The sequence below is a fragment of the Mustela erminea genome, chromosome 7 (genome assembly GCF_009829155.1).
Source record: "Mustela erminea isolate mMusErm1 chromosome 7, mMusErm1.Pri, whole genome shotgun sequence".
Lineage (NCBI taxonomy): Eukaryota > Metazoa > Chordata > Mammalia > Carnivora > Mustelidae > Mustela > Mustela erminea.
Genome location: NC_045620.1, coordinates 66,639,770 through 66,667,413, shown reverse-complemented (window position 1 = coordinate 66,667,413; position 27,644 = coordinate 66,639,770). Strand labels below are relative to the sequence as shown.

Here is a 27,644-nt window from a genome sequence, read left to right as displayed (position 1 = left end):
TTTGATACCTCGTCTCAGAGATAAAACCTCCAGCATTTCATTAAGTATGTTGTTTAGTATAGTTTTTCTCCACGCCAATAGATACCCTTTAGTATATGTGTCAGTTGGGGTTCTCAGCAAGATCTTGAGGTAGAGTCAGAGAAGTACTAGGGATTTACTTGAGGGCAATAGGAGCAAAAAATAATAAAATTTACTAAAAACAAATTAGAACTAGAATTCTATACCCAGTGAAAAATACTCTTCACATGTAAAGAGAAAATAACAAGAAAAAGCAAACCCTAGGAAAATCTGATGTCCAGAGTTATTATGTTATTAGATTCGCATGTCCGGTTTTCAACAGAGAAAATAACCATTGATACCAAAAAAAAAAAAAAAAAAAAAGTGAAAGTGTGACCCATTCATGGAGGAAAAAAAAATCGGGATAGAAAAAATTAAAAAGAACCAAACAGGAATACTGAAGAAGGGTTCAAAAGCAGATTTTTTTCAAGCAGAAGAAAGAATAAGCAAACAAGATGTGTTATTTGGAATTATCTAGGAGGAAGAACAATCAATTTTTTTTAATGTCTGTTGTTATATCTGTTAATATTTAGGTGTATGTTTGGTGCTTAAATATTTACAGTTGTTACTGCTCAGGTTATCATGACCTGAGCTGAAATTAAGTCAGATTCTTAACCAAGTGAGCCACCCAGTGCCCCTACATATTTTTATTTTTAGTGCTCTTTATCCTTTGTATGTTTGAGCTGCTGAGACCATTTACCTTCAGCCTGAAGAATATTATTCTCCATTATTGCCTTTGGTGCAAATCTTCTGGTGACAAATTCTCTACAATCTTGTCTGTCTGAAAATGTCTTTATTTTTTCTCTTGTTAGATTGTTTCGTCATTATGTAGAGTCCTTCTTTGTCTCTTGTTAGTCTTTGTTTTAAAGTCCATTTTTTTGGGATAAAAGTGTGCTACCTTAGCTTTCTTTCAATTTCATTTTGCCTGGTACATACTGTTCCATCTCTTTACTTTCATTCTACATATGTGCTTAGGTATGAAATGAGTCTCCTGTAGACAGCATATAGGTGGGTCTTGTTTTATCATCCATTCCATCACCCTGTGTCTTTTGATTGAAGCACTTAATGGATTTGTATTCAAAATAATTATTGTTAGATATGTACTTATTGCCATTTTGTTAACTTGTTTTATGGTAGTTTTTATAGTTCTGTCTTCCTTTCTTCTTATCCTCGTTTCCCTTGCTTAATGGCTTTCTTTAGTGATATGCTTCAATTCCTTCCTTTTAATTTCTTGCATATCTAATGCAGGTTTTTGATTTGTAGTTTCTATTAGGTTAATGTACATGCCTTATGCAAATGGAGTCAATATTAAGTTGATGATCACTTAAGTTTGAATTGATTCTAGAAGCACTAAATTTTTACCCCTCATACCCACATCCTATGTATATAATGCCATGCTCTCCATCCTTTTATTTTGTGTATCCTTTGACTCATTTTTATATATGTAGTTGATTTTGCAGTGCTGTCTCATGGTGTCCCCTGAGAGATTTTTGTTGGTGGACAGGGTTGGCAGTCAGATCAAGTGTGTACTCCCAGTTCACATGCTGGGGCTGCAGTTAAACTGGTATGTGTGGTTATCTCCCCCCTTTACTCAAAGCAGAAATTACTTTGGAGTGGTAGTGGTCCTTTCCAGGACAACATGCTGGAAGTGACAGAGCAGGAGCCACTTTGAAGGCACTCTTACCAAGTAGGGCAGGTTGGATGGGGCAGATCTGCAGGAAAAAAAAGATCTGTGTGGTACACAGTCTTAGCAAGTAGGGTGTTTTTACTGGCTCCCACAGGTATCCTGCTATTTGGGAGGGTGGGGGACAGAAAGTTCTTTGTTCTTAGAGAAGTCTTCTAATGATCCCAGCTCCTCCAGCACATGTTCTGAATATATAATCACTTTCACATATACCCCACAGGCTTTTCAAACTGCTGCTTCTATGAACTATCTCCATGGGATTGTCTTGTTTTCTCTCTAAAGGCAGGGACTCAGCCTCCTAAGGCCCCCTGGCTCTCCCAGAACTAAGCCCACTGATTTTAAAAGTAACCAGAGTTAAGCTCCACTGATTGTAAAACTTGTAAATTTAAGCCCCCACTGGTTTTTAAAGCCACATGTTATGTGGTTGCATCTTCTTAGGGTAGGTCCCCTTGTCTGGGGTGCCTGTTGTGGAGTTTGCTCCTAACATTTCCACATGCTTGTGGTGTTTCTCCTGTTTGTGGTTAGCCTTGCAGGCAGATTGATTCCTGACCGCGTTTCTGCTGATTCCTGACCGCGTTTCTTGCCCGCTACCCTTTTCAGTGTAGCCTCTTCTCTACAATTAACTGTGACAAGTCTGTTCTTCTAGTCTTTACATTGTTTTCTTATTTATTTATACTCTTGTAGCTGTTCTCTAGGTGTGTCTGTGGGAAAGAGGTGAGGTTAGGATCCTCCTACTCTGCCATCTTCCCAGAAGTCCTCAATAGTTTTTTTAATGTAGATATCATACAGAGTATCATCTCCAATCACAAGAAGATGAAATTAGAAATCAGTAACAGAAGGAAAACTGAAAAATTCACATATTTGTGGAAATTACACAAGGGAAATTAGAAACTATAGAGAGATGAATGAAAATGAAAACACAGCATACCAAAAAACTATGCAATACACCAAAAGCAGTGGTAAGGAGGAAATTTATAGCTGTAAATACTGATGTTAGGAAAAAAAGATCTCAAATCAATAACCTAACTTTACAACTTAAGGAACTACAAAAATAAGAATAAGCTAACCCCAAAGGTAGCAAAAGGAAAGAAGTAGTAAAGATTAGAACAGAGATAAATGAGCTAGAGAATATGAGAAATAGAGAAAATAAATGAAACCAAAAATTGCTTCTTTGAAAAATAACCAACAATGTTGACAAAGTCTTACCTATGTGGATTAAGAATGAAAAGTGGTCAAATTACTAAATTCAGAGATGAAAGTGGGGACGTCACTACTGATCATACAGAAATAAAAAGAATTATAGGAGAGTACTGTGAACATTTGTACACCAACAAACTGTGTAGCCTCAATTAAATGGACAAATTCTAAGAAACACAATACCTACCAAGATTAAGTCATAAAGAAATAGAAAATCTGAAGAGACCTGTATAACTGGTAAGAAGAGTCAATCAGTAATCCAAAATCTCCCAACAAAAAAAACTTGCACCTGATGGCTTCATTGGTGAATTCCACCAAACATTTGAAAAACTCCCAATCCTTCCCTATACTTTTCCAAAAAATTTAGGAGGAAGAGAACATTTCATAATTCCAGCATTACTCTGATAACAAAGCCAATGACAGGACAATGAAGGAAAAGTACAGACAATATCCCTTATGAAAACTGATACAAAGTCCTCAACAAAAGACTAGAAAACTGAATGTAACCACTTACAAAAAGGATGATATACTATGTCAAAGCATTGAAGCAATTCAGGGATCCACCAACAGATATACGGATAAACAAAAGGAAGTTTATAAATATAATAGAACACATATCAATCTTAAAAAGGTAGGAAAACCTGACATATGGTATACCATAAGGACATACACTAAGTGAAATAAGTCAGTTACAAAAAGATAAATACTATATGCTTCTACTTATGCAAAGTACTTAGACTAGTCAAAATTGTAGAGACAAAGTAAGAATGGTGCTTGCCAGGCCTGGAAGGAGGAGGGACTAGAAAGTTGTTTAGTGGGTACAGAGTTTGAAGTTTGCAAGAAGAAAGGAGTTCTAGTGATAGATGGTAGTGACGGTTGCCCAACACTGCAAATGTTATTTAATGTCACTGAGCTGTACAATTAAAAATAGTTAAGGTGGGGCACCTGGGTGGCTCAGTCATTAAACGCCTGCCTTCAGCTCAGGTTGTGATCCCAGGGTTCTGGGATCGAGTCCCACATGGGCTCCCTGATCAGCAGGAAGCCTCCTTCTCCCTCTTCACTCCCCACTTCCTCCCTCTCTTGCTGTGTCTCTCTCTGTCAAATGAATAAAAAAAAATTTTTTTAATGGTAAGTTTTACATTATGTGTATTTTACTACAATAAAAAAGGAAAAAATCCCAAAAAATTGGTAGCAGGCTAGACTTGGCTTATGGACTATTGATTATCAACCACTGTTCTAAATTTTCTTGGGAATGGCCTTACTGTTTTCTTGAGATAAAGGAAGAGGGAGCTGTGATTTTGACATACACAGAATTATAAAAGCATTCATCTTTCTTTTAAGAAAGTGGTTCTATTACAAAAGAAATACATGCTTGTAAAAAATATGGAAAATTTGGAAAAATAATAAATAAGTAATATTTATTGGATATTGCCAAGTGCCAGGTACTCTTTTAATTCTTAAATACATGATCATTTTTTCAGAGGAGATATTAAAGAATAGAGAGTTTAAGTAACTTAACCCAGTAGGTGACTAGTAAGTGGTAGAGCTAGAATTCAATACCACACTTTTGGACTCTAAAGCATAAGTTCTAAACCACTGTACTCTAGAGTGGGAACTTGGGAGTTATCCTTGTATTCCAATACCCAAATGTAGTACATGTTAATAGTTTTATTTATTGATTTTCCATGATTTTCATTGTGGACATAGCTTTGATTTCTCATTCTGCATCGTCAAGTTTTACAGTATAACAACTATTTCATTGCCCAGAGCAGTGATTTCTCATCATGTCTAGTTAATTGCTTGTTGGAGGTAGGGAAATGTTTGGGACACTAGAAGGCCCTCAGTAGAGACTAACATCTGTACAGCTCTTCACATTTGACAGGAAGCCTCCTCACATATTTCAGGGTTACTTGGCTAGTAAGAGCAGAGTTGGTATTTGAACACGGGTTCTTTGTTTTTGTTTTTGTTTTTTACTTCCAATTCTGAGTCTTCTCAGAACGATCTGCTCTCTGTCTCATGCCCAGTTTTGACTCTGTACTCTCTTCACATTACCATTTCATACCCTCTGTTTTAAAGATAAATGGTACCAAAAAAGCTAAGTAGCTGGCTCAAAAATAGCCTTAAAAACTGAGAACAAAGAACATCAAAAGATATTAAAATGGTATTAAAATATACAGACATCTCTCACAGCTTATACAAAAACTAGCTCATAAATGATTGTAGACTTAAATATAAAACTACGCAAAAATATATAAAACTATAAAACTCGTATTTTTATTATTTTATTTTTTTAAAGATTTTATTTATTTGAGAGAGAGAGAGTGAGAAACAGCCTGAGAGGGGAGAGGATCAGAGGGAGAAGCAGGTTCCCCACTGAGCCAGGAGCCCAATGCAGGACTCAATCCCGGGACTCTGGAATCGTCACCTGAGCCAAAGGCAGTCCCTTAACCAATTGAGCCACCCAGGCACCCCCAAACTATAAAACTTTTAGAAAAAAGCATTGGAGAAAAGCTTCAGGATAGAGGGCTAGCAGAGTACTTGACACCAAAGACTTGATACCAGAAGTACAATCCATAAAGGAAAAATTTGTAAATTAAAAGCTTGCTCTGCCAGAAACCATGTGAAAAAGATAAAAAGCCAGAATATAGACTAAGAGAAAATATTTGCTAACCATATACCTGACAAAGGACCTAGTTTATAGAATTTATCAGGAACTCTCAAAACTCAATAATAAAACCCAGTCAGGAATCAGCAAAAGACATGACCAGACATTTCACTGAAAAGGATGTACAGATGGCAGAAAGGGCATTTGAAAACTGCTCAACCATATTATCCACCCAGAAAATACAGATTAAAACCTAAACTCACAAATTTTTTTCATTGTAAGATTATTAGTGTTGTAACCCTTATCTGTGTGCTTTTTCTCTTCTTTTTTGGGGGGTAGGAGCATTTACCCTGTTTTTGCCCATTGTTTGTCAGCATTTCTGCATCATTTTGTATTAGGTATTTACAGTTTATAGTTGGCCTTTAGTTTTCTAACACAATCCTTTAGTCTTTTTTTAAAATAGATGAGTTTATCTCATTTAATCATACTGTATACATATTTATTCCATCTAATTTTTATCTTTTCTTTGTTGTTTTCTCTTGATTTAGGAGCTTAATTTTCAGATGTACGTTTTAAATATGTTTAAACCTTTATTTCTCAAATTACTTCGAAAATAAAATCATATCTATTGTGCTCTTTCTCTTTTAATTCTTAGGGTGTTTTGTTGGCATGTGCTGAGATTTTTATTCTTGTTTATTATGATTAAATGATTTTTCTATTTTGTGGCTTACACTTTGAAAACAACATTTACTTTCTGCTTTTCTAATCTTATTTCCACAGTTCCTTTGCCATGACCATCTGCCTATCTTTCACAAGACAGCTTCCTCATTTGCAATTCTTCATGAGTAATCTTGTTGGCCAGATTGTCTTCATGAAGAATTTTTCCCCCTTAAGAAAGTGTACATGGGTGATAAACTTTGAGTTCCCTTTTAGTCAGCTTCACTTAAGAACCACAGTGTTTCATGTTCTAGAATTCTTAGGTTGCATTCTTTATTGAAGTATGAGTGACCCACAGTAAACTATATGTGTTTAAAGTGTACAGTTTGAAGAGTTTAAATATTTATACACTTGTGAAATCATCACTGCAGTCAAGGTAACATACCCATCACACCCAAAAGTTTACTTGTGACCCTTGGTAATCCCCTCACCCTCCATTTCTAGGCAGTTGCAATCACTATTCTGCTGTCACTATCATTTTATACTATAAACCATTTTATATAAATGCATTCACACAGAATGTACTTTGGTGGGGGTGGGGGGGTGTCTGACTCAGCATAATTATTTTGTGATTCATCTATGTTGTATCATCAGTTTATTCTTTTTTTATGCTCAAATGTTATTTTTTGCTCTTTTAAAAATAATATATGTATTATGAAATGAAAAAGAAATGTTTAAGGAAACAACAAACTTTCCCAGTCTTTATTCTTTTTTTATTGCTGAGTAGTATTCCATTGTGTAGATATACCACTATGCATTTATCCATTCACTTGTTAATGGAAATTTGGGTTGTCCCAGTATTGACCTGGTATAAACATGCTATGAAGATAAAACTACTGTAACCATTCTTGTGCACATGCTTTTCTTGTGTTTATCTTGGGTAAATCTCTAGGAGTGGAGAGCCATCATCATATGGTAGGGGTGTGTTTAACTTTGTAAAAAATTGCTAAGCTTTTTCTAGAGTGGTAGTTCTATTTTACATTCCCACTGACAATGTATGGAAGTTGTAGTTTTTCTACATTCTCTCCAACTCTTAGTGTGTTTTCAATTTTGGACATTATAATAGGTGTGTAGTATGTCATTATAGTTTAAATTTGCTTTTCCTTAATAACATACTGAGCATCTTTTCATGTGCTTAACTGACATTTTTACTATTGCTTATTTTTAAAAATGGTGTTGTTTTTATAAATTTGTATTCACAAGTTATATGTTCCGTATGCAAGTCTTTCATCAAATATGTGATTGCAAATATTCTCTCAATATACAGTTTGCCTTTTCATTTTCATAACAGTGTCTTTTGGTGAGCATATTTTTAAAATTTTTTGGAGTCTAGTCTGTCAGTTTTTTTGTTTTGTTTTGTTTTTTACAGTTAGTTGCTTTTGTCCTGTTCATGAAATCTGTGTTTCCAGGATTGCAAAGATAATCTCCTATGTTTTCTTGTTGAAACTGTATAATTAGTTTTTATGCTTGAAACTATAAGTATAAAAGTAATTTGAGTACATGGTGTGACATAAGGATAAAGGCTCAGTTTTCCTTTGCATAGGTTTGTCCTGTTGTTCCAGCACCATTTGCTGACAAGATAAAGGTTTCTGCCTTGAACTAACTGCATTGATTCCTTTGTTGAAAATCAAATGACAGTACATGTGTAAGTCCATTTTTGGACTTTCTCCAGTTCCTTGATCTGTTTGTCTTATCTTTATGGCAGCTCATTGTCATCATTACGGTAACTTTTTAAAAAATTATAGTAAAACATATGTAACATAAAAATTACAGTTTTAACCATTTTAATTTTATATAGTTCAGTGACACTGAATACATTCATATTTGTTTTTACATCACTACCATCCAGCTCCAGGACTTTTTCATTATCCCAAACTGAAACTGCTCTGTTCTCACTAAACAATAACTCCTCATTCCCTTCACGCTAACCCTTAACAACCACCATTCTACTTCCTATCTCTATTAGCTTGACTATTCTAAGTACTTCATATAAATAGGATCGTGTAATCTTTGTCTTTCTGTGACTGGTTTATTTCATTTAGTATAGACTTTGTCTTCAAGGTTTATCCATGTTGTAGCATATGTCAGAATTTTCTTCCTTTTTTAAAAGACTAAATAATGCTCTGTTGTACATATAAACCACATGTTATTTGTCCATTTATCCATTGGTAGACACTTGTGTTACTTCCACACTTTATTGTGGACGGTACTGTAATGAACATGGATATCTACATATTTATTTGAGTCCCTGCTTTCTGCTTTCAATTCTTTTGGGTATATGCCCAGAAGTAGAATTGCTGGATCATGTGGTAATTCTGTATTTAATTTTTTGAGGAACAACCATACCATTTTCCACCATAGCACCACATTTTACATTCCCGTTAACAGTGCACAAGGATAGCAATTTCTCCACAACCTTTCCAGCACGTTATTTTCTGGCTTTTTGATAGTAGCTATCCTGATGGGAGTGAAGTGGTATCTTATTATAGTTTTGATTTGCATTTCCCTAATAGTGATGTTGAACATCTTTTCATGAGACCATTGGCCATTTGTATATTTCTTTGGAGAAATGTCTATCAAGGCTTGCACTGCCCCCCTTTTTTTAAGATTTATTATTTTAGAGAGCAAGTATGCAAGCAGGGGAGGGGCAGAGAGAAAGGGAGAGAGAGAATCTCTGGCAGACTCCATGCTGAGTAGAATCCAACGCAGGGCCCAGTCTCGGGACCCTGAGATCATGACCTGAGTCAAAATCAAGAGTCAGACACCTAACCTACTGAGCTGCCCAGGCCCCCACCCACCCATTTTTAAATCAGGTTTGTTTATTTGCTATTTATCAATAACAAAGTTTAATTTTCGTGCTTCTTTATATATTTATATATTAACCTTTTATCAAATATATAACTTTTTCTCCCACAAGAAAAAATTTGGGGGGGCTCTAGGAAGCTCAGTTAAGTGTCTGCCTTTGGCTCAGGTCATGATCTTAGGGTCCTAGGATTGAGTCCTATGTCAGGTTCCCTCTCCTCCTGCCCCCCCCCTCGTTTGTGCTTTCTCTCTCAAATAAATAAATACATTCTTTTAAAAAAATTTTTTACAATGAAAAGTTAAACATATTTTTAAGCATAGAAAATAAGAGTTTAAAGTAGGGAGACCAAGAAATATTAGACACAAGTGTTTAGAGCAGCATTATTCCCAATAGCCAAAGTGTGCAAGAAACTCAAGTGTCTACCAATGGGGATAAGTGGGTAAATAAAATGTAGTGTACATGCAATGAAAATAAATTCTGAAATGGTTGAAAAAAAAAAAAGAATGAATACCCATTTACCTACCACTGAGATAGATTATTAACATTTTGTCGTATTTGCTTATATACACACATACTTCCATGCACATGCAAGTCATATGCTGAAACATTTTAAAGAAAATTACAGATATCTTGACACTTCACCTTCACCTATGGTTTCACTTTCAAACACTAAGGATATTTTCCCACATCTGTCATATTTCTTCCATATACAGTCTCCAAAAATACCATTGCAAAATAATATATATTAATGGGGAAAATAATGCCGCAACTCTTCTGCTTTTTCTAATTACCACCTAGAAGCTAACCTTTTGGGATAAGTTCACTGATGGTATTCCTTAGAGTTTTGGCATTTTCTCACATACCGTTATTAAGAACTTACCTTCCTCAATTGTCTACCAATTTCTTGCTTTCTGTCTTATTCTCCTCTCCTCCATCCTCTCTACACTGCCACCAGAATGGTGTCTTAAATTAAATCAGACCATGTCTGTCTCTGTCTCTCTTACTCCTTCAGATCCCTTGTATTACATACAGAGTAGATCAAATTTCAAACTTCTTACCATGGCTTCTTACCAGGACTCAGCATAGTCTAGCCCCTGTCCAGCCCTCCAACCTCATTTTCTACTTTTCTTCCCCCTGTCCCTCTGAGCTCCATCCAAATAGACCTTCTGTCTATTCTGAAGTCGTATCTGTGTGCCTGTTGTTTTTTCCACCACTACACAGCCCTGTTTCCACACACAGCTTTTTTACACTTAATCACGTTCAGTGTAGATATGATTTCTTCAGACAGGCCTTCCCTCATGATACACTGAAACACATCACCTATTTATTCTCTTTCACAGTACCTTTCCAACATTTTCATAGTTCTTTTATATTTATTTAGGTTGTTTTTAAGATTTTATTTATTTATTTGAGAGAGCAAGAGAGTGTGCGCACAGAGGGAGAGGGAGAGGGAAAAGCAGACTCCCTGCTGAGCAGGGAGCCCAATACAGGGCTCAATTCCAGGACCCTCAGATCATGATTTGAGCTGAAGGTAGACACTTAACCAACTGAGCCACCCAGGTGCTCCTATATTTATTTAGTTTTAAAATGGCTCTGCCCCCACACCCTTGAGCTCCATGGCAGCAGGAGCCATTAGCCACCAGCACCAGCCACACAGTTGGTAAGCAGTGAGCATTGAGAGGCACAGCTGGCCTCCCAAAGTGATTGCATAGCGGCCTCTTCTCACAGGATGTATTGGTTTAGCAAACTCTTAAAAATCACATAACTCTGTATTCTTTTCATGTGTGTTTAAAATCTAATCCCAAATTATTCTCTCATTTGAATTATGTAATGTGACATATCATTTCCTGTGATTTAAGGATTGGGTTTAACCTGAAAATCTAAGTGAGTATATGATCAAAGTGGAAACTGCTGTATATTTTGGATGTTCTGTTTGTCTGTAGTAGAAAGGTTTCAGTATTTTTTCATTGTTTTCTTCCTTTCACAGACTGAGACAACACTTGGACTCAGTTCGTATCAACAGAAAAGGTAAGGAATATATGTATATTTTATAACATAAAATTGTATGTATTTAATAAGATACTAACATAATTTCAGTTCCTTTTGGGGTGTTCCAGCAATACTGTCCTCCTCTTGCACCACCCTTTTTGGTGAAGAGGAAAAAGCAAATTATAAGTCACATTATATCATGTATTTCAAGTGTGGAAAACCAGGTTGAGGTCTGAATTTGCAGGTGAAGTATCATATAGTCTTTCTCCCCATCATAACCGGGGAGGATCAGCTTTATAACTCCCTAGTAATTTCCCCTGGCTATTGCTACCTATTGTGGACTGACTGTTCCTGCCCTTAGTTACCATAAGGTGTCTGCCTACAGAGCTGTGAAACCTAAGTCACTGAAAGAGACCCCTTTTGAACGCAGCTTCTCTGTGAAAACAAACAAGGGAATTGTTTTACCCTTAGGTATTATGAAAATAGATACATGCATATGAATTTGAAGATGTCTTTCTCACATCCAAATTCTTTGGTCTTTTGGTAGCTTCTCACACCTAAAGGGAGACAATATAAACAGAAAGTTACTATCCTGATGAACCTCCATACCCAGTGAGGGTCTGTACGTGGTATTTAAAGGAGAATGAGAACTGTGAATTAAATATCCTTGAATGTTCTTGGCCTAGTAAAATGCAGTTTTCATCAGCAAAGAACTTTATTCTGAAAGAGAAGTAGCACATACTCAGAGTAAGACAATTAAAACTCAACTTCATTAATAATGAAATTCCTTCATTCACTGGTTTTGCTTTTTTCACTTAGATCTACAGTAACATGACCCTACTTCCTTATTGTTCTGTCCGTCTGCCTAATTTTCTATGCCCTGTTGAGACCTGCTTTACCCGTGAACCCTACCCAAAAGACAGACCTACTGCCTACACGAAGATGAAGACTTCCCTGCTCTCGTATTGTAAAGCCTAATGCCACCCTTCTACCCCTCTACCCCTTCGCAAATATTTTTGGGACTGGGGTGGATTATTTCCAGAATAATCCATGTCTAGCCTGATGCCACCTTGGCTAGACCCATCTGAGAACCCTAGAACCCCCGACTCCTCTAGAGCTAAACTTTTTAGAAGAAAGGCACACCTGTTATCTTGTGCTACTTTCTTGTTACTTTATTCCAGCAGTTAGGAAATTAGCTATGAAATTATATTGGCTACATTTATGAAGATGATGTTATTCATCCATGATCAAGATTTGGCTTTAAGTTATTTTCCTAGTATAATGAAGAATTTACATCAATACATAATTATATTCTGATCTCATGTTCCACTTATCTGTGATCCACATCTGCCTAACAAACTAGCCCAGTTTACTGGCATAGAGCAATCATTTTATTATGCTGTCAGACTCTGTAAGCCAGGAGTTTAGACAGAGCACAGCAGAGACAGCTTGTCTGTGCTTCATGGTGATGGGGGCCTCAGCTGGGGAGACTCCAGAGCTAGAGGCATGTTCACTCGCATGCTGATGTTAGTTTGTTACCTGGAATTCAGCTAGGCTGTCACCTAGAATGCCTGCATTTGGGCCCTTCTGTGTGGTCTGTTCACAAAGACTTGTTTGGGCTCCCTCACAGTATGATAGCTGGATTTCAAGAGTGAACATCCCAAAGAGAGCCAGTAAAAGCTGTATCACTTTTTTTTGACCTTCACTCTGAAGTCGTAATAGTGTCACCTCTGTTGGCTGCTGCTGTTCAACCGGTCACTTAGGTTGGTCTTGATTTAAGGCATGGGGGAGGGGAGAAAGATGTGGGGATGGGAAATTGAGTGAGGGGAATGATGAATATTCGATGATTTACACATACGTTTTAAAACCATCACACTTCACTTTTTTTTTTTTCCCTAAGATCATTGAATTCATTAAACTACTGGGTTCAAATTGGAATGCATATGCTATGGGTATGAACCTGGATTAGGTACTAAACATACGTTTGAGCCCAGGCTACTGTCACAAAATACCACATAGACTGAGTGGCTTAAACATTTTTTTCCTCACAGTTTTGGAGACCAGAAGTCCAAGATCAAGATGCCAGCAGATTGGTTCCCCAGTGAAGGCTTTGTCCTTGGCTTACAGATAGCTGCTGTCTCCCTTTTATCCTCAAATGGCAAAGAGGGAGAATGGAAGCAAGCTCTCTGGGTGTCATTTCTTTTAAAGGCACTAATGCTATCATGAAGGCCTCATTCTTGTGACCTTCTCTAAACCTAATTACCTCTCAAAGCCTATCATATCGGAGGGTTAGGGCATCAACATGCAAATTTGGTGGGGGATACAATTCAATTCATAACAATATACAGGCTTAAATTTAGAGTTTGAACCTAATATCAGGTAACAAAAAACTAAACTAAAGGACTATATTCTTTACTCACCCTTAATAAGTTATTTTAAAAACATATATATGACATGGAAAAGCAAATAAAGGCTCCACACTTACAAGAACATAATCAGAACATAGCTTGCACACGTTTAGCTGGTTTTTTTAACGTGTGGCTCAGCGCTGCACAAAGTAAACACTGCCAGAGCTCTCATTTAAGAAAGAATAACTTAAATAAAATTGCATATGCAAAATAAAATGTGAATGAAAATATAAGTGTGCAGTTATGTAACAACAGAAGTTGTAAATAAGATGTGTAGTTGTAAACACAACAGAAATTATAATTTTTTTCAGTTTAAAAAACTATTCTGTAAAAATGTCAGCATTTGGGTTTGGTCTCAAAATTTGACTAAGGTGAAAGTTATATGATTTCAAAGGATTCTAAGTACAGGAGACCCTAATAGGTAGTGTTATTGAGCCCCTTGTTTGACACACGAGGAAGCTGAGACCCTTAGAACCAAGGAATATGCTTGCAGTGAAAGCAGCACAGTTTCAGTTAGAATTCATCATCTTCTGATTGCCAGGCTATGTTGTGTTCACTCTGACTATGTGCACAGCAAGTATGTAGTCCTTCTGTATTCCCTGGATTTTCTTTTTCAGCCAGTATTCCTAGAGGTTTCTGAAAGTATCTGTTCAGTGCTGAGACTGTGTGTGTAGCCCCTGCCTTTAGGCGTCTTATAGGTCAATGAAGACATCCCTTCTGATGAGGTCATAGAGCACAGGTGTTAAAGTGACAAAACACAGCCTACTGTGTGGGGAAAAAAGCACACTTGAAAAGGATGTCATAAAGGGTTGTAGGGATCAAGGTACAGAAGACACAGGCATTCCCTTCACTTGCATCATCAAACTGATCCACAAGGCCCAAGGCATAGCTGAGGTGAAGGCTGGCTTCTGACCCCAGAGCCTGGTCCACCTCTGGAGATTACTGCCTCTACCAGTATCCCCTTGCGGCATGGCCAGTGTCCACTGAGCGTTAGGTTGCTGGGAGGCACACTTTGTCTTTTGAACTTCTCTCGTCTTTTCTACATCAATTTCTCACTGTTGGTGCTCCCCAGATGTATAAGCCACACGCTGCCTGCCTCCTGGCTTTATTAGTAAGCCAGTAGATTCTGCCCCTGCTTTCTTAAAATTCCTGTATGTGATCTTGGATCAAATCTCATTCTTTAAGTGAAACTTTACCTGCCCCAGGGAAATTTGTAACATGAAAAGCTCAGCTAATAGAATGATTCTGGACCTAGTGGATTGTATAGCAGTACAATGGTAGATGCTAGCCTCCGGCTACCGTTTCTTTCTCCCCAGCCTTTTCCTCTCCCTCCTCCCCACCACCACCCACCCTTATCATCTGTGTTAGTTCTGGGGACAGGTTTGGCTCCATGGGCTTTTAGGATATTCTGCAAGGGAATGAACTGCTGCTGTCATGACCTCAGAATTGTGGGAAGTAAAACCATGGAAAACACAATTTTCCAGGATCCCCTTTTCCTATTCCTCTCCTTTGTTCTGGCTCACCACTTCTGATTTGTTTTAATATGATTATCAGTTACGTGACAATATTTTGTTTACAATGATAGAATGGTAGAGGATGTGCAGATAGTGTTCCATCAGTGTTTATTTGAGTTGAACACCAAAATATTATAATAAATACCAGTAATGGTTGAGTATTTTGTGACATGAGGCCATCTTTCATGGTTGACTTTTCCTGGGAGTGTGGAGCCTGTGGTGGAAGATGAGGAGTCAAAAGTCCTGAGTTCTCTCTTCACTGTCTGTGGGGCCTGGAAAGCAGCTACTTCACTCCTCTGAGCACAACTTTCATTGGCAAACTGGGGAAGATGATTTTTCTGCCTGGTATATCTTACAGATGATAATAAGGTTATGTACTTATATAAAGTTGTTGTGAGGATCAAATGAGAAGTTTTATCTGGCCAACTGTAGTTTGCGAACTTTAAAATGTTATATGAATGTAAGTTGTGGTTGTGTGATCATTTATTTGCTCAGTCACTCAGCAAACGTTTGCTGGGATCTTCAGGTATGCCAGGCTTTGTTGTAAGACCTGGTGACTTAGTAGTTGTATTTGTTATCTCTCGCCTTGTAATAAACTACCCCCAAACCTAGCAGCTTCAGACAGCAAGCATATATCATCTTCCTGTTTCTGGGAATGAGGAATTTGGAAGCACCTCAGTGAAGTAGTTGTGGCTCAGGATCCCTCCTGAGATGGCAGTTGAGGTATCAACCCACATCTGAAGGCCTGGGCCAGCTAGATCCTCTTCAGGATGGCTCACTCATGTAACTCTTGGCAAAAAGCCTTAGTTTTGGAGGCGCCTGAGTGGCTCAGTGGGTTAAGCCTCTGCCTTTGGCTCAGGTCATGATCTCGGGGTCCTGGGATCGAGCCCCACATTGGGCTCTGCTTGACAGGGAGCCTGCTTCCCCCTTCCTCTCTGCCTGCCTCTTTGCCTACTTGTGATCTCTCTCTGTGTGTGTCAAATAAATAAATGGAATCTTTTTAAAAAAAGGCTTAGTTTTTCTTGGCTTGTTGGCAAGAGGCCTTTTTCCTTCACCATGTTGAACCATCCATAGGGCTGTTTAAATGTTGCCGCATCATGACAGCTGGTGACCCCAGAACAGGTGATGCAAGAGAAATGAGGAGGAAGCCACAGTGTCTTTTATAATTGAGTCTTACAGTCACACACCATCACTTCTGCCATATTCCATTCATAAGAAGTCAACCCCAAGGCCAGGGGAATTAAGTGCCATCTCTTGAAGAGAGAAGTATCAGAGAATCTGTGGCCATATTTTAAAACTACTACAGTGCTGGATGGGCGAGATAGTCTAAGACTCCTTCCTGCCCTGGTGTGGAGCCTATGTTCAAATGAGGAATACAGACAGTAAGCCACTAAATAAGTAAATGCAGCTAGAGAGTAGTCTGGAATAGACAGGACTATATAGGTTCTTTAGATGGGATGTTAAGGAAGGCTTCTCTGAAATGGTGTTTAAGTTTACCTGGTGAAAGTCTTAGGGAAGAGCATTTCAGACAGAGAAGCAGCTAATGCAGAGCTCTTGGGTTGGGAATACTGCTACTGTTGTTATTTTCATAAGAGCTGAAAATGTTAGCAAATACAGCTAGGTAAGAAGGATATATGTGTATGTGTGCGTGTATACACTTAATGTTCATGAGAAGAATCAGATTCTTCTAATCTTTAAGTTTCCTGGTGTACCTGGGAAATAAGCCAAAAATACTGGGCTGGGAAATACATGGTGTTGGGATTCTTTAATTGACTATATAGTTTCCTTATTATTAAGTACAACTCTTTTGGTTGCCTATAGTAGCCATAAGCACGCAGAAGATTGTAGTTAGATCCAAAACTTGGTAATATTTTAGTGGAAGATAAAATCTGCTAATATTTACAGTTTCACTAATACCTGTTTTAAATTTTGTAAAAAAAACAAAAAAACAAAAACCAGAAAAACTAAAGGGAATGTCCTTAAGCTGTGGTTTTTGTTTTGTTGTTGTTGTTGTTGTTGTTTTAAGATTTCACTGGAGTTTGTATTTTTATTTTCTAGTTCTGGAGCTTTCAGCTGCACATGAAGTGACAAATATTGCCCCCCCCCCCAAAGGCACTACTTTACATAAATCTTGAAGACTGTAGTAAGTTGATGATAGGAAGTCAATTTACCAGAAGTGAGCTTAAGTAAAGATAGGATTAACTTTGCGTTAAACCACAGAAGCAGATGTTGGTAAGCTCCTTTGAGTAGGCCAGTTTACTTCACTTATTTTTTTAAAGCATCACATTATTCTCACCTTAAATACAAGTGTGACAGAATTGAGATTTTTGGAATGATGGTATGAGGAGCTTGGGGACTTCTCCCCATAAGAAACATTTGTTAGGATGATTAAAATGAGCAAAGACAGAGTATCTGGAGATAGTTCAAAGGACTTAAAATGTATTGAGAAACATTTATTCAACGTGTAAGAACAGTGTGGGAGGTCATAGCATTCAAGCTAGAGACTGCATCCATCACTCCACAGCTCTGCCTTGCATCAGAACTGTTTCAGTGGGCTTGGCAGACAAGTAGATGTTCCCATCTCCTGCAGCTCGCTGGGATGGGACAGTTATTCCAATCGGATATGACAGCCGGAGAACATTGGCAGATCTTATTTTCCGTAGGCTCCATGCTGTAGAGGCTTTTGAGTGGCTGGTGGCAATCAGGTGATACTTGTCTCCCCTCCCGCCACCCTTTTCTAAGTATGGACATTAGAGTGGGTGGCTGGTGAAAAGAACAGTCCCCTTTTCCTACATAGCTCTGTGTCCTGGAGAGCTCTGTGTCCTGGTGTGCTCAGCAGCTGACTGATGCCCTAGCTCATATGCCTCATGAGCTCATAGGCCTCATATGCCCTAGCTTCCTAGGTGTAGCCTAGTCTGGGTATATTTGGCAGTTAGTGAACCTAGGGTTGAGTCTGACCAAAGATGTGCAAGACTGTACACTGAAATCTCCAAACATCAGCAAGAGTAAGTAAAGAAAACCCAAATAAGTGGAGGGAGAATACTGTCTTCATGGATAAAAAGTCAAGGTATCAGTTCTCTCCAAATTGATCTGTATATTTCAATGCAATCCAAATCAAAATCCCCATAGGCTTTTTTTTCTAGAGATTACCTACAGTTTAGCTAATTCTGAAATTCATATGGAAATGAAAGTAACTTAGAATAGTAATAATGTACTAGAAATAATTATTTTTATCAAAGATTATTGAATGTGTAGAGAATCAATAAATGGACCCATAACCAAGAAAAAAAAAGTCTAGAAATGATGGAGATGATGGAAGTAGCACCCAGGGAATTCAGTACATCCATTATATATGTTCTTCGATTTAAAGGAAAACATGAATATAATGAAGGAAAAATTGACATTGTAAAAAAAACAAAATGGAAACTCTGGAGCTGGAAAATACAGTTTCTGAAATGAAAATTTCACTGAGTGGGATTAATGAAAATGTAGACATTACAAAAGAAAAAGTGAAACTGGGGCGCCTGGGTGGCGTTAAAGCCTCTGCCTTCAGCTCAGGTCGTGATCTCAGGGTCCAGGCTTTCTGCTCAGCGGGGAGCCTGCTTCCCCCTCTCTCTCTGCCTATCTTTCTGCCTACTTGTGATCTCTGTCTGTCAAATGGATAAATAAAATCTTTTAAAAAAAAAAAGTGAATTTGAAGACAGTGATGGAAGTAACCCAAACTGTAGCACAGGAAGAGAAAAGAAGGACTGGAAAAGAATAAACAAACCCCTGGTGACCTATGGTATAATGGCAAGCAATTTAACACAGGTGTAATTAAGTTCCAGGAATTGGAGGACAGGGGAGAGCTGTTGGAGAACTTCACTAAACCCAGTGCACAAGTAACAAAGAAAACCACACGAAATCACATAATATTCCAGTTCCTAAAAATCAGTGACAAAAAGCAGCCAGGAAGAAGTAAATTACATGTAGGGATACAAAAGCTGGGAATGACTGATGGACCTTCATCAGAGACAATGCAAACACAAAATCAGAAAATTGATATTTTAAAATATCAAAAGAAAATGTTGTCAACCCAGGATATTATATCCAGCAGAAATACCCTCCACAAATACATTTCCAGACAAAAGCTAAGAACATGTGGCCAGCAGACTGTAAGAAATGTAAAGGCAGTTCCTTTAAATTCTGAAGGTAATAACCATTACAGATGAAAACATAGCTCTAGGCACAATGATGGAGATCACCAAAAAGGTGAAAATATGTGGAAAAATACAAAAGACATGTTTTCTCATTAAAATTTTTTTTGAGATAACTGACGTTTAAAACCTAAAATAATCACATAGTTTTATGAAATTGATAACTTGTAAACATTACATGTATGATGACAGCACCAAGGACAAGAGGAGGGAAAATTGAGTTGTGAAGTTCTTACATGTATGTAAAGTGGAAACATAATTTGGAGTTAGACTGTGAAAAGATGAAACAAATACTGGAAGATACATTAAAATCATTTAAAAAGAAAAAACCCAAAGAGATCTAACAGAGCAGTCATGGATATAAAGTGAAATACTGAAAGAATACTTGATCTAAAGGAAGGCAGATAAAGAAGACAGAAGGAATAAAAAGCAGATGGAAAAAAATAGAAAACAAATAGAAGGATGGTAGACCGAAATCAACTATATAAAAAATTAGAATAAATGTAAACAGTTTCAAAACCGTTTTCAGGCTGTATTAAAAAAGAAAGATCTGGGGTGCCTGGGTGGCTCAGTCATTAAGCGTCTGCCTTCAGCTTGGGTCATGATCTCAGGGACCTGGGATCAAGCCCTGCATTAGCCTGCTTCTCCCTCTCCCACTCCCCTTGCTTGTATTCCCTCTGTTGCTGTCTTTCTCAGTCTATCAAATAAATAAATCTTTAAAAAAAGATCTAAGCATATGCTATCTATAAGAAATATACTTTAGTTTTCAAATTATATTTACTTTTTTTTACTTTTTGTAATAGATTTAGTTCAGAGAAAAAAATGCAAAAATAATACAGAGAATTCCCATATATCCTTGATCTAGAGTCCCTCATTTACCATTTTGCATTTACTTTATCATTAATTAACTCCTTCTCTACTTCTGTCCCTCCTTTTTCTTCCCTACCTTCTCTTATCTGTCCTTCTTTACATACCTGTAATGTATATATAATTATTTTTCTGAATTTTTTAAGAATCAATTATAGATATGTTGTTCCTTTACTCCTAAAACCTGAGGGTGTATTTCTTATAAAGAGGGACATAATTTTATAAAAGCTGAGAATGCATATCAAAATCAGTAAATTAACATTAACACACATAGTATTATTTAATCTATAAACTTTGTTAATTGTCCCATTATTGGGACAATTTTTATTTTTTGTTTTTTAAAGATTTTATTTATTTATATGACAGAGAGAGAAAGAGCACACAAGCAGGGGGAGCAGCAGAGGGAGAGAAAGAAGCAGGCTCTCCGCAGAGCAAGGATCCTGATGCAGGATTTGATCCCAGTGCCCTGGGATCATGACCTGAGCCAAAGGCAGCTGCTCAACCGGCTGAGCTACCCAGGCGGCCTTAGGGATAATTTTTATTTTAAGAAGAAAAGAAATTTTTGGTCCAAATCTCAGGCTGGTTCCAGTCATACTTAATTTTAATTTAGACTCAGCTTTAATGTGGAATAGTTGGTTTGTCTGTTTTATGACCTTGACATTTTTTTTAAAAAGTAGAGGCCATTTATTTTAAAAGTAGAGGCCAGCATCCTAGTTTGGGTTTTCTCATGGTTCATTTTAGATTATGCATTTCTGGCAGGAATATCACTTAAATATGTGTCCTGCTCAGTTCATCTGATTATTGGGAGGCACAAGATGTCTGTTTGTACCATTTTCATTTATAATGAAAAGTATAGTACTTTGCAAAGAAGTACTTTGAAACCCTGTAAATATGCTGTTTGGCATCAAACTCTGACTAGTTAGAGCATTCACTGGTGCATCTTGCCTGGAAATTACTGCTGTGGTAATTTTTTAAAAAAATTCTATCATTCTTTCAGTTTTTGTTTGTTGTTGACATTCTAATGCAAGGAAACCATAAGGTAAAAGTCAAAGTTCACTTTTATTGGTCTAGACATCCAGTTATTTCACCACCTTTTGTTGCAAGGACTTTTTCCCATTGAATTATCTTAGCACGGTCATTATAAATCAATTGACCATATATGTTTGGGGATATTCTCTATGATTTTCACATGTCCCCATTCTTCGAACACTTCCTTACTTTCTGAAACATCAAGATGTACCAGGTGTATTTCATAATTTTCCTCACCTAGCCCAGGAACATCCCACTTCTTCAGAGACTTGTGCTTCATTTTAGTGGAGGATGTTTACAAACTAAGATCTGTATGTTATGTGTAATCACTGGGGTGAGATTGTCTCTAGACCTTGTTAGAGTTAGGAAGAAATGTTTCTATATGTATGTATGCACAAACATACATCTGTTTATATCTATCTTAATATCTATGTATATTAAAACCATGAGTTGTTACTGATAACTCCAGTTTTAATATACCACCACAGTGTTCTTTCTGCCCTTCCCCTTTTTGTTTCCATATATTCTCCAGCAATGAGAAATCTGGCTCCAGTTATCCACAGAATATAGACTTAATTACTCATGAAAACAAACCTACTAGTTGGAAGCACAGTGTTTAGAATTTATTATTTTGTTTAGTTTGAATGTATGTGGTATTTGAGTAATATTTTACTCAAAATTTACATGTGTTGTGTTCTTCACCATTCTATCTATCTCCACTGCCCCCTCCACACTCATCTGCATTGTGGTAATGTTCATTCTAAAGAAAGTTTGGCTCTTTGGCTTCTGGTTTGTTTGCTTGTTTGTTTTCATTTGAGATTTTTTACCTCCATTTAAAGACTCATTTTAAAAAATGAAACAGTAGAATTCAAAAAGTCAAACTCTACAAAAGTGTCAAACACATGGATTTTTCTTTTATACCTCCCCTTTCTTCTGTAAAAGAAAGCGTAGTATAGGCTTTTTTGTGTTTCGTTTGATCTACTTAAAAATAAGTCCTATAGAGACCCTTCTCAGTATTTTTATGGACTGCAACATACATATTATTTGGATGTAGATTGCATATGAGCAATTTGTTTCTAGTATTTTGCAGTTACAAACAGTGCTTCAAAGAATAGCCTTGCATATATGTATTTTCATATTTTTCAAAGTTATCTGCAGAATAGATTCCTACAGATAGGATTTCTGAGTCAAAAGATAAGTGCAGGGGTGCCTGGGTGGCTCAGTGGGTTAAAGCCTCTGCCTATGGCTCGGGTCATGATCCCAGGGTCCTGGGATTGAGCCCTGCATCAGGCTCTCTGCTCAGCAGGGAGCCTGCTTCCTCCTCTCTCTCTGTCTGCCTCTCTGCTTACTTGTGATCTCTGTCAAATAAATAAATAAAATCTTAAAAAAAAAAAAGATAAGTGCATATGTAATTTGTATTGTTGAAAGTACGTGGTTAGGGTAAATTCCTAGACATGGGATTGGTGAGTCAAAAGGTAAATGCATATGTAGTTTTGTTAATGTTGCCAAATTCTCTTTCAGGAGCTGCACCAGTTTGCATAACCCTCATCAATGAATTAAAGTCCCTATTTTCCTACAACTTTTCCTACTGAATATATTATCATACTTTTTAATTTTTGTCTCTCTGATAGGTCAGAAATTCTGTCATATAGTTTTAATTTGTCTTTCTCTAGTTATTAGTGAGGTATATCTTTCTACATATTTTATGCCATGCTTATATTTATTTTTTGATGTTGTCTGTCTTCATTCTACATATTTTTCCATAGGACCTTTGAAACTTATTTTTTCCATTTTAAACTGTTTCTCTTATTAGAGGTAGTAGTCCTGTGTTGCAAATATTTTCTACCTGTTTTTCAGGGAGATTTGATTTTGAAGAAATGCACTTTGAGTATAAAAATGCAAGTAAGTTAAAAGTAAAAAGATGGGGTGGGGAATAACATTATCAGACTAATTAGACTTTAGGGCAGGGAATATTATCAGAGGTAAAGAGACATTTTATGATTATAAAAGAGAAAATTCATCATGAAGATACAGTAGTCCTAAGTCTCTATAAGCCTAGTATCAGAGCTCCCAAAGGCATGAAGAAAAAATAAACAGAAATTAAGGTAAATTCACAATTATAAATCCACAGTTATAGTTGGAGAGTTCAACACTCATCTGCCAATAACTGACAAACAGAAAATCAGTAAAGGTGTAAAAGACTTGAACAACACTATCGATGAACTTACTCTTATAGATATTTTTCTTCATAGATATTTATTCAACAATGCACTCAGCAGTCAGAATCATGTTCTTTGACATAGCAGAATTAAATTAGAAGTCATTAACAATTTGGGAAATTTTAAAAATTGAAATGAAAATATGTAACAGAATTAAACATATATTCATAATTTAAAACATTCAGCAGACTAGTAATAGAAAAGAACAACAACAAAAAAACCAACATGATACTTATGGTAAAAGATTGAATGCTTTCTTTCTATTGAGAGCAAGACAAGGATGTCTAGCTTCATCACTTCTACTCAGTATTGTACTGGATGTGCTAGTCAGTACATTAAGACAGAAAGTAGAAATAAGAGGCATCATTTGGGAAGGAAGAGAAGGAAGGTGTTTGTCAACAAAATGATTGTATAGATGATCCTAAAGAATATACCCAAAGAGCTGTGAAAATAAGTGAATTTAGTAAGACTGAAAAATACATAGTCAATATCAAAAACACTTTTTCTGTATTACAAGTGCAACTGTAAAATGTTACAGAAAAATGCCATTTACAGAAGCCTCTAAAGATGTTACATACTTGAGGATAAATTCCTGAAAAAAACTTTGAATATACTGAAAGCTATAGTTGACCTTTGAACCAACGGGGTAAGGGGCACCAACTCCCCATGCATTTGAAAATCCACATATAATTTCAACATTATGAAAACTTAACTGATAGCCTAATGTTGACCGGAACATATGTGTTGTATGTTTTATGTATTATGTGCTGTATTCTTACAATAAAATAAGCTAGAAAAAAATATTATTCAGAAAACCTTAAGGAGGAGAAAATACATTTAAAATAGTATCCTGTAAAAAATCCATGTGTAAGTGGACCCATGCAGTTCAAACCCATGTTGTCCAAGGATCAACTATATATTGTTTCTCTTAAAGTTATTCCATAAATCAGCATGCTTTTTTCACTTTTTCTCATTCTGTTTCCTTTTTGCTCCTCTTGTTGGGTAATTTCAAATAACCTTTCAGTTCATTGATTCTTTCTTCTGATTGGTCAGACCTGTTGTTGAAGCTCTTTATTGAATTCTTCAGTCAAGTCATTGTATATTCTTCATCCCTAGGGTTTCTGTTTTGTTGTTGCTTTTCTATATTAAATATATAGCTCATTTAATAGAAATCATCTATTTGTTGAACTTTTCATTTCATTTATGCATTTTTTAAAAAAATTTTGGTTGTCTGTGTGTCTTTGCAGAGACAATTCTTTAGTCAGCTTGGGGTTCTTGATGAGTCAGCTGATAGTGTCCATGGGCAAGTGGGTCTCTATTTGGGCAAGGATGCTAGTGGAGTTTTGATGTCAGCAGGGTTGCCACTGGCTGGGAACAGCTGGATAGGACTACTGACTTGCTTTCCTGTCCATGCATAGCTGGAACATGCCCTCCACAGTGCCTGCTCATGCTTCGTAGTTGGGCAGGACTGTGTGCTATACTCAGCAGTTAGGACTATGCTTCCCTGCCTGATGGGGCCCTGGATGGGGCCATAAAACAGGCTCCATAACCATTATGATTTGATGGCCGGAGACCTGAATCTAGCAAAGCTGCCCACCAAGCTCCCTGGCCAGATGGGGCAACCAGCTCAGCTCTGCAGGTGAGCTGAGCCACTGGCTGAGTTCTCTGCTAAGTGCCATTTTAAGCAGGGCTGCAGGTTGAGTTTACAGCTTCCAGATGTTCTAGTTAGGTTTTCTGGTTAGGTGGAGCTGAAGGTTATATTCAACCCTAGACAGGTCTTTTAATTTGCTTCCCAGCCTAGGTGAGGCTGCAGACCAGGCTCATGGCTGGTATGGCTCATTGAGTGGGGACCCAAATCATGTAGAATTGTCCACCAACATCACTGGCCGGACTGGGCCTCTGGTTTGACTTTGCAGATAGGTATAGCCACTAGCTAAGATCTCCACTTGGGTGTTGTTTTAAGGAGGAGGGCAGTCTATCTAAAGTTCTGGTTGCTGTATATCCTGTCCTCCCCTGTATCCCAGTATAATCTCCAGTAGTCAAGACTACAGATTCACCCCGCAGATTCCTCCTGTGATCCCCTTGTGACAAGACCCAAGTGGGCCTTCTGGGAAGCAACCCATTACACTGAGAGAGCTGGATATCCACCTTTGTCTCTTTCCCTCTGGAGAAACTGTATGCCCAGGACACCTTTTTACTGTGGCTCTATGCCTGCCTTGGAAGGGCAATGTGATCAGAGTGTAGCCATTCCTCTTACCTTTCTATTGCATAGTCGTTTTCAGTCTTTGTGGTCCAGGAGGGTTCTTCACCCTCACTGAACTTTACAACAGTGTCTTATCCATGGATAGTTGCTAATTGATCTTCTTGTGAAGGGGACTGAAGTTAGCAACAGCCTATCTCACCATCTCAATGAAATCACTCCCCAAAAGACACTGTTTGTAATAGGAAAGAGGGAGAAGATATTCACAGGACATATATTTGATAAAGGACGTATATCTAGAATCTGTAAAGAACTCATGTAACTCAGTAAGACAAACATCCCAATATAAAAACTTTGAACATACACTTTACAAAAGAAGATATCTAGTTGGACTATAAATAAATGAAATGATGTTCAACATTATTAGTCCTTAGAGAAATGCAAATTTAAGCTAAAATGTATAATCTATAGAATTTCTCTTAAGTCATGTATTTTTTTAGCTGTCTCTAATAAAAATCATATTTTAAACTATAGGTGACTTTAAAAGTTTTGTTAAGGTACTTTTGTCCCCTTATTTCTGCCTGCAGTGCTTATTGTGGATCAGGATGGCGAAAGAGTAGTCCTGAATGTGGGAGTGTACATGAAACACTGGTTTCTGGACTTCAGACTAGATGTAAGGAATCACATTATGGTGGTAGGGCCCTGGAATCTGCTTTTCTACAAGCATTCTAGCTGATTAAGGTGTAGATAGACCACAACCCATTCTTTGAGAAATACTGGCTGAAGAGTACCTTTTGTTAGGATAGTAACTGCCTTTAGGAAAACATTAAAAATTTCCTAGTTTAAAAAATTCCCAAAGTTCCAAGAAGCCTTTATTTGCTTCATTGGGGAGCTACCTGCTTAACTTTAACCTGACAGTCCACCAACCATCATAGACCATAGCCCACAAGATTTCTTTTATCTTTCTAGTCATTTCCTAGCTTGAAGTCAGAAAACCGTCTTTTTGTACCTCCTTGTCCCCAAGTGGGTAATAAGAATAAAAACATTTGAGACTTTAAAACAAATACAGTCACTGGAAAGGATAAAAATCATGCAGTATTCTATTAAAATGTCTCAGATTCTGTTTCTTTGAAATTGGTAATGTATACTTTTCACATTACTTCTGCCCCAGTTTATTATTCAACATTAAAGATACGCAAACATTTGCTTTCTGTTAAATGCTAAACAGTGCCATCCCTTTTTAAAGTAGGCATAGTGGCAAGCATCTCAGTCAGCTGTGGATACATGAAAGCTATATTATTGAATTTTTGGGTTTTTTTTAAATACGATTATACCTATGACAACTTGTGTTGTACCTACTCAAATATTAAACTGTTCCTTAGACATAAATTTGCTATTGTTTCGAAAATACACATTTATTTATGGGGGAATCTTCTTTAATGCATTTGTCCCTCTATCATATTTTATGAGAAATCTGTAAAGAAAAATTGTTAAACACAGTTTCTGTGGAGTATTTTTTGGCTGATCTTAGCCCACACGAGGCATAAAAAATGAAAACAAGGTTTAGGGATTTAAAAGAAGGAAGTGTGATTGTTACTTGCACATGATTTGTCCACAGAGGTAACCCAAGGTGGTGATTGTTTTTGGCAGCACATATTGTGCTGGGAAAATCTAAGAGTATCTATAAACAAACTGTTAGAATTAAGTTGCCAAAGTGACTTGGGCTATGAGATCAGCACACGAAAATCAGTAACTTTTTAATAGAAAGCAGTAACCTTGTATATCCAGGTGCCTACTTGACATTTCATCTGAAATTCAAGACATCTCAGATTTAAATGTCTAAAACAATAAATACTCTTGAACGTCTAACCCATCTATCCTTCCTATTGCTAACCTACTCTTCCCATGTCTTGACTCTCTCCAGTTTCTCAGAAAAATTTTAGAATTAAGTGATCCTTGATTTCTCTCCTTTCTCTCACATTCCAAAATCAATCCATCAGCATGGCCTGTTTCCTTTAGCTTCCCAAATAAATTTAGAAAAGAGCCACTTCTCCCCACTTTGCCTTGTAATCCTCCCTAGACCACTGCTGCCATCACCTCTTGTTTGGACTTCTGCAGACTTCCTCTTTCCGCTTTGGGTCTCCTACAATCTGTTCTTG

The 27,644-nt window shown here is 37.1% G+C and overlaps 1 protein-coding gene across 1 annotated transcript in view; it reads left to right on the top strand.

The window, feature by feature from the left end:
- Positions 1-27,644, top strand: part of TMEM131 (transmembrane protein 131) — a 212,579-nt gene that overhangs the window by 61,499 nt on the left and 123,436 nt on the right. The window contains exon 3 of the mRNA XM_032351980.1: positions 11,051-11,091. Coding sequence (XP_032207871.1) covers positions 11,051-11,091 — 41 coding nt within the window. The remainder of the gene's footprint in view (positions 1-11,050; positions 11,092-27,644) is intronic.